General features: G+C 45.3%; 1 protein-coding gene across 2 annotated transcripts in view; it reads left to right on the top strand.

The window, feature by feature from the left end:
- MCCC1 (methylcrotonyl-CoA carboxylase subunit 1) overlaps window positions 1-8,198 on the top strand; it is a 69,449-nt gene that overhangs the window by 26,306 nt on the left and 34,945 nt on the right. For both annotated transcript variants that reach the window (XM_014587424.2, XM_027771419.1), the window contains 2 exons: window positions 668-749; window positions 7,382-7,509. In XM_014587424.2, coding sequence (XP_014442910.2) covers window positions 668-749; window positions 7,382-7,509 — 210 coding nt within the window. The remainder of the gene's footprint in view (window positions 1-667; window positions 750-7,381; window positions 7,510-8,198) is intronic.

The raw sequence follows: 8,198 nt of genomic DNA, 5'->3' as shown, positions 1-8,198 counted from the left end.
CGCACTTGACTCCCGCATGGTCGACCATGGTTCAAGTCCTAGGCCCGGCAGCTTGAACATCATGTGGGCATGTGTGCGTGCGTGCAAGATCTCAGGAGGAGAGAGAAGGGCCTGCAGCTTGGCCATGCCACCTGGGGCAACTCCTCACTTCCCCTCTTAGTGTCTCTCTGTCTCTCTGGTGAGTGCATGCTCCCCATGGCAAAAACCTTATAAAAACAAACAAACCTGAAAAAAACTATTATAGGATTGTATTTCTTAATTTATTTTATTTTTAGAGAGTTTTTTTTTTGCTATAGGGCTCATGAGCTCGCCAGAGAGACAAAGAGACAGAATGTGAGAAATCACCCCCTAGGGGGATTGACCTTGCTGCAATCCTTTCTTCTTCATTCTCTTTTTGGGATCTTGGACACGCACACACATGCTCAGCGTGAGTTTTAAGCCGCCAGGTCTAGGACTCAAACTGTCGTTGGCCATGTGGGAGTCCAACACCTTAACCACTATGCCACCTGCTGGCCCCAGGACTGTATTTTTTGATGAAACATATATCACATTAGCTTTTTAAATTATCTTTTTAATGCAATATTTGATACATACAAATACAATACTGGATTTTATTGGAAATTCTAATAAAGCAAGGTACTAATGGAGCTTTAAATATTTTTCATAGCCTGGTGTCACCCCTGAAGTAAGAAAAAAACTCGGAGAAGCTGCAGTCAGAGCCGCTAAAGCTGTAAATTATGTTGGGGCAGGTATGTTAACATTTGCTTCTGGGCCAGTAAGTTGCGTGGTGGTTAGGCGCAGGACTCCTGCATGGGAAATTGGAGTGTGAGTCCCAGACCCAGCGGTTCGGACATGCGCTCGCTCTCTCTGGCTCCCTCTGGTAAGCGCATGTGCACTATAGCTAATTTTTAAAAGTAATAATAATAAATAAAATTAAATAATTTTTAAAAATCTGCTTCTAGTAGAAAAGAAGAAATAGTATTTATTTGCATTTCAGAAGGCAAAGGAAACAATAGCTTTTAAATCAGTGGTTTTCAAGCTATTTTGGCCATATCCACAATGAAAAATGCATTTTTATATTACGACCTGGTAGGGCACATAAGTGTTTTAATATAGATATACTTGATACATTTTACTAAACAGTACTTGCCCTAATTATATATGATGAGCTTTGATGTTTTTCTATTCCTGGGTCATTGGGAAAATCATGACACATTTTTGCATAGAAAAACAGAAAAATATATCATGACTTTCCTGATAACCTAATGTTTTAACATAAAATAAATTGAATTTTGCTTTTTTAAATTAAGTCTTATTTTTAGAGCATATTTAAGGTAGCAGCAAGACGGAGCAGAAAGCACATTTACCCCCGACCTTCCACATGTACACAGCCTCCCACACTATCCTCCTCCCACAGACTGGTGTATTTGTTAAAACCGATGGGCCTGCCTCGTTATCACAGACGTCCGTAACTCGCATTGGTGTTTGCTCTCGGCGTCCTATGTTCTGTGAGTTTTGACACGTGTCTGGTGATAACTATTTACCACTGTAGTGTCGTACAGAGTGGTGTCGCGGCTCCAAACGCCCTCTGTGCTCTACCCCATCCCGCCCCTCTGCTAACCCACGGGCAGCCACTGATCATTTTCACTGGCTCCATAGTTTTGCCTTTCCCAGAATGTCATATAATTTGAAGCATACAGCGGAGAGCCTGGCTTCTTTCCCTTAGTAACACGCGTTTAAGTTCCTTCCGTGCCTTTTCATGGCCTGATAGCACGTTCCCTTTTTTGCGCTGAATGATACACATTGTCTGGATGTATCACAGCTTGTTTATCCATTCACCTGCTAGGACATCGCAGTTGCTTGCAAGTTGTGGAAATCATGAATAAAGCGGATGTAAACATCTATGTGCAGGCCTTTGTGCAGATGTGAGTTTTCAGTCCCTTCGAGTAGACATCGAGGAGGGTGATTGCCAGATCACGTGGTAAGAGTGGGTGTGGTTCTGTAAGAAAGCACCAGACTGCCTTCCTAGTGGCTGTACCGTCGTCCGTCCCCACAGTAACGAATGGAGGTCCCTGTTGCTCTGCACCCTCTCCAGCATTTGCTGTTAGCAATGTTGTACATTTTTTTTGAGGTTTTTGATATAGGGCGTGTGCGCTTGCCAGACAGACAGAGAGACAGAGAGACAGAAAGCAAGAAATCACCCCCCAGGAGGGATGGTCACGCCTTCTCCTCCATTCTCCTCTTGGGATCTTGGGCACGCACGCACATGCGCCCGGCGTGAGTTTTAAGCCACCGGGTCTGGGACTCGAACCACAGTCAACTACATGGGAGTCCAGTGACATAGCCATTACGCCAACTGCTGGTCCCAGCAATGTTGTAAATTTTGCCCATTTGGTATCTTACTGTCTTTTTGCACTTTCCTACTGACAGACGGTGTGGAACGTGTTTTCATATGCCTGCTTGCTATCCGTGTATTTTCTCTGATGAGCTGTCTGTTCGAGGCTCTGGCCCTTTTTTTAGTTGCCAGAGGGTGTGTGCTTTTGCCGGAGAGAGAGAGGCAGGGAGCCAGAGAGTACCACCCAGTGGGGCGTAGTCGCACTGCAGTCCTTTCTCCTCCATTTCTTCGTGTCGTTGTGATTTGGGGCGTGCGTGTACACATACCTGACGTGTGTTCCAAGCCACTAGGGCAGGGATTCACACCGAGCTGGTCCCAGCAATGTTGTAAATTTTGCCCATTTGGTATCTTACTGTCTTTTTGCACTTTCCTACTGACAGACGGTGTGGAACGTGTTTTCATATGCCTGCTTGCTATCCGTGTATTTTCTCTGATGAGCTGTCTGTTCGAGGCTCTGGCCCTTTTTTTAGTTGCCAGAGGGTGTGTGCTTTTGCCGGAGAGAGAGAGAGGCAGGGAGCCAGAGAGTACCACCCAGTGGGGCGTAGTCGCACTGCAGTCCTTTCTCCTCCATTTCTTCGTGTCGTTGTGATTTGGGGCGTGCGTGTACACATACCTGACGTGTGTTCCAAGCCACTAGGGCAGGGATTCACACCGAGGTCAACTCTGGGAGCTAGCTCTCGATGCAGAGTACTTACCTAACAGCTGTGCTTTGGAGCTGGCCGGATAGTAAGAGGCTAACAACAGGAACTACATTCACCTTGCACTTGGCGAGCCCCATGCCTCTTCCCTTTGCCGGACTGGAATTGCCAACATTGTTGCTCTTGTGCTTTGGGGCCATCCTAAGTAAAATAAGGGTTACTTGAACACAAGCTTGGCAATACCATGACAGCTGATCTGGTAGCCAGGATGGCTACAAAGTAACTAATGGGTGAGTGCATATACGCTGTCTGCAGATGTGCTGAACAGCAGGATGGTTCAGAATAGCACGAAATTTTATCATACTACCCAGAATTTCTGGAATTTTCAATGTAGTGTTTTCAGATTATGGTTGATCACAGATAACGAACTGTGGAAAGCAAAATTGCAGATAAGGGGGGACTCCTGTACATTCACAACTAATGCAAATTCATTTTCAAATAATACTGTACCACCTCATAAGTAAGCACATGCACCTTCTAAGAACAGAATATCCCCAGTTCCCCACCCCTTCCATCATGTTCTTGTAAATTTCATATATATATGTGTGTGTGTGTGTGTGTGTGTGTGTGTGTATAAACATTTTTCTTTATAGGCATATCATAGTCAGATGTCTGTTGCAGTTATTTTAAACTGTTTTTGTTAGATTGGTTAAAACAATAAAAATAAGAGATTTTATGTTGCCTTTACTTATTTATTCTCCAGGGTCTTCCTTCCTTTATACAGATCCAAATTTGTAACCTATATCATTTTCCTTATCCTTGAAAAGCTTCAGCAGATCTACTCAATTTTTATTTGTGTGAGAAAATATTTCTCCTTCATGTTTGAAGGATAGTTTTATGGGGTGCAGAATTCCAAATTGTTGGGTTTGATTTTTTTGTGTTTTCTCTGAACACTATGAACATTTCCCTCCACTCTCATGGTGCCTGCATGGTTTCTGAGGAGATGCTAGGCTTAATTCTTATGTTTGCTTCTCTATAAATAATGTGTTTTTTTCCTTAAGCTTCTTTTAAGACTGTTTTCAGTTCAATTTATTGCAGTCTCGCTGTGATATGGCTTGCTGTGGTTTTTGGTATTTATCCTCGGTGTTCTCTGAGCTTCTTGGATCTGTACTTTGATGTCTGACAATTTGAGGAAGTTTTCAGTCATTATTGCTTCAGTATTGCTTCGTTTCCTTCCTCGCTTTCTTCTCCTTCTGGTATTCTCATTATATGTAAGTTACACCTGATGCAGTTGTCCCACAGCTCTGGTTTTATTTTTGTTTGTTTAAGTCTTTTTTCCCTTTGCTTTTCTGTTTTGGAAATTTCTGTTATTAATGGGTTGTCAGAAAATGCTTATTTTTTTCTGTTTCTCTATGCAAAAATGGGTCATGACTTTTGTGGCAACCTGGTATATTCTCAAGCTCAGAGATTTTTTATTCAGCCGTGCCTAGTCTGTTAATGAGCCCATTAAAGAATACTTCATTTCTCTTAGCGTTTTTCATCTATAGTATTTCCTTGTTATCGTTACTTAGGATTTCCTTCTCTCTGCTCACGTTATCCATCTATTCTTGCATTTCAACTACTCTTTCCAGTAAAGCCCTTAGCATGTTAATCAGCGTTTCTTTAAATCCTGGTCTGGTCATTCCAACACTATTGCCATATCTGGCTCTGCTTCTGATGCTCATTCAGTCTCTTCAAATTATTTTCTGCTTTTTTCTTCTTTTTTTTTTTTTTTTGGACCAGTCTCTTCAAATTGTTTTCTGCTTTTTTCTTCTTTTTTTTTTTTGGAGAGGTTTTTGCTATAGGGCCTGTGCATTTGCCAGAAAGACAGAGAGAGACAGACAGAAAGCGAGAAATCACCCCCCAGGGGGGATGGTCACGCCGCAATCCCTTCTCCTCCATTCTCCTCTCGGGATCTTGGGCACGCACACACACGCACCTGGCATGAGCTTAAGCCACCGGGTCCAGGACGCGAACCACGGTCAACTACATGGGAGTCCAGCAACATAGCCATTACGCTAACTGCTGGTCCCGAAACTGTTTTCTGCTTTTAAATATGTCTTGCACTTTTTGTTAAAAAGATAAACATCATGGGGCCAGCAGGTGGCATGGTGGTTAAGGCTCTGGACTCCCTCATGGCTGATCATGGTTTGAGTCCCAGACCTGGCAGCTTGCTTTCTCACTTTCCCTCTCTGATGAGTGAATGTGCCCTATAGCAAAATAATAAATAAGTAAAATAATCATTGTTAAAAAGGAAGATAACATAATGCATCACTGCTAGGTGAAGGGAGTTGCCAGCGTAATGTGGTGAGGTTAGGAACAGAGGAAGTGTTTCGTACCCTGTGACTAGGCCTCGGTCTTGTGCGGGGCCGGTGCCCCTGAGCTGTGAACGTCACCAGTGCTTCTCAGCTTGTCTATGGTTTTGTCTTTGAATATGCTCTCTCACCCTGTGGGTGGGCAGGATGGCTGGAGGTACTGGAGCTGTGCACAGTCAGCCCTCTGTGTCCACGGATTTCACACCCTTGGGTTTCGCCAAGTGTGGATGCAGCCCTGCTTCAGCAGTTAGGAGACAGGGAAGAGCTGATTTCCTGAAGAAGTCTGTGTTTTCCTTCTCACTTACATCCGATGCTAAGATTGCTGACAGGTCTTCCAGAGATGGCTTGGAGTGTGCAGGAAGATACGCGTAGGTTGTGTGTCAGTACTCACCGTTTGTGTCATGGACATGCGCCTCCCGGAGGGGAGGGTCCTGGAACCAGTCCCCCATGGTTGGGATTGCCTTTCTTCAGCACGGATGGCTAAGGGGACTGGAATTCGGTGTTTTCTTCCTTCTGTCAAGTCAGGCCTTGCTAAGAAGAACAGAATGTGCTGGCATATTTCAAAATGGTTCCTTCCCCCTCCTCCCGCTGAGAGCTTGAGGGGATCTCCCTCTGACATATATGCCAAGACCTGGAAGGACTCCGCAGGGAGAGCTGACAGTCGTGTAGCAGAGCCCCTGGACTGGGCCCGTGTGGAGCTGTTAGCGCCCAGGGTTCTGCACGGTGTCCCGCAGTTCACGCGTGGTTACTCAGGCTTCTGCCAGTGGACCCTCTGGACCTGCCTCTGTTTCTAGTCTGGGCAATGGTTCGTCCTGAGACCTGACTTCTCTGAGTGATCTAAGAAGAGTTATCCATCTTTCAGTTCGTTCAGCTTTCTACTCGTTATTAGGATGAAATGGCAACTCCTAAGCTCCTCACGTTGCCAGGCCAGACACCAGAAGTCTCCACTTAAAATGGCTTCGTAATCCACTGATAAATTATCACCCACAGTTCGAAAAATAGGTTTAAAGTATATGGAACGAACTTTACACTGAGTGGAAGGGGGGAGAGGAAACTCAAACACAAAAGACCACAAGCCTGGGCAGCAGGTAGTGTGGTGGTTGAGGGCTCTGGGACTCCCACACCAGCCAACTGTGGTTCGAGTCCCTGACCTGGAGGCTTGCTTTCTCACTTTCACTCTCTTTCTCTCTCTGGTCAAAGTAAAATAAACAAATAAATAAAGTTAAATGCAATAATTCTTAAAAAAAATTTTATAAGGAAACTACATACATACCATATAATTTTATTTATATGAAAGGCTAGGGGAAAAATGCTAGTGACAGGAATTAGATCCGTGATTTCCTGGAGCCAGGAACCTGGGGGAAGGGACTGACTACAAAAGGAAACAAAGGGACTTTTTCGGTGACGGAAGTGTTCTGTGTGTTCAGTGTGTTCCGTTACCAAAACTCAGCGTGCCTATGCTTGGAATAGATACCTTCTGTCATCTGAAATGAAACCTTAATAGAACGAGGGGAAATGTTGTAGGACCGAGTAGGACATCAATAGATAAGACACTAGCATGAGATTGAGTTGCTAAACAATCTTGTTTTAAAGGAAACCTCCAAGAGCCTACAGTAAGGGAAGAAAGGTGCTGGCTTTCTCCCTGGGGTTGAGCAAGGTGGGGCATCGCCGTGGGCCCTGCGTCTCGGTGCTCTGAAGCAGTCGCACTCAGTCCGGCTGGCTCTCACTGCCACAGCAGCTCAGACGGGCCCGTCGCTGGGGCTTCCCACTTGTTGGCAACCCCAGGTACATTCCCCACTGCTGAATTTCATGCAGCTCCACTCGTTTGACTCAGTCTCAGTGGTCGCTGCAAAATGTGAAACGTGTTCTTCAGGAAGCGAGAAGCACTTACCATGGAATAAAACAGCGGTAAAACTTGACGTGAGACGTTGGGGAGTTCGACTTGCTGCTGATTACGTGCACTGAAATGTCGCCGTTGTATTTTTGTCTTTTAGGAACCGTGGAGTTCATTATGGACTCAAAGCACAATTTCTACTTCATGGAAATGAATACGAGATTGCAAGTGGAGCACCCGGTTACCGAGATGGTCACAGGGACTGACTTGGTGGAGTGGCAGCTCAGGGTGAGGAATGCTCGAGTGAAGGCCAGTCTTGGGGCCGGCAAGTGGTTAAGGTGCTGGATCCCACATGGCCGACTCTGACTCCAGTTCCGGACCTGGCAGCCTGCAAAACATGCTGGATACATGTGCACGCTTGCCCAGAGCCCTTGGAGGAGAGTTCTCATTTTCCCTCTCTCTCGGTCTGTATCTCTCTGGTGAGCACATGTGTTCTGTGGCAAAATCCTTTAAAAAAACAGTCTTGGGCCAGCCCATGGCTTGGTGGTTAAAGCAGCTAGATTCTGCATGGCCATCTGTGTGGTTTGAGTCCCAGACCCAGCTGCCTCAAAAACACACTGGGCATGTGTATGTGTGTGTGTATGTGTATGTGTGTGGGGGGGGTGAGTGAGTGTGTGTGTGTGTGTGGGGGGGGGTGTGCCCAAAAATCCTGAAAAGGAGCAGAAACAAAGGAGAAGAGACGCAGCGTGGCCATGACCCAACGGAGAGGTGCTTTCTCTCTCTTCCACTCTCTCTCCTTTATTCTCTCTTGCTCTCTCTGACTCTCCCTGGGTAGCATACACAGTGGCAAGTTTTTAAAAAGTCTCCTTAAAAAATGAAACTGACTCTTAAGAATAGGTTACTTCTGGCTACCTATAGAAGGTATCATTTTTTTTTTTTTTTTTTTGGGAGGGGTTTTTTTTAAAGGAGCCGGCGCC

The sequence above is a fragment of the Tupaia chinensis genome, unplaced genomic scaffold, assembly GCF_000334495.1.
Source record: "Tupaia chinensis unplaced genomic scaffold, TupChi_1.0 Scaffold000212_1, whole genome shotgun sequence".
Classification (NCBI taxonomy): Eukaryota; Metazoa; Chordata; class Mammalia; order Scandentia; family Tupaiidae; genus Tupaia; species Tupaia belangeri.
Note: the sequence above shows the minus strand (reverse complement) of the source record. Positions and strands in the feature narration are given on the sequence as shown.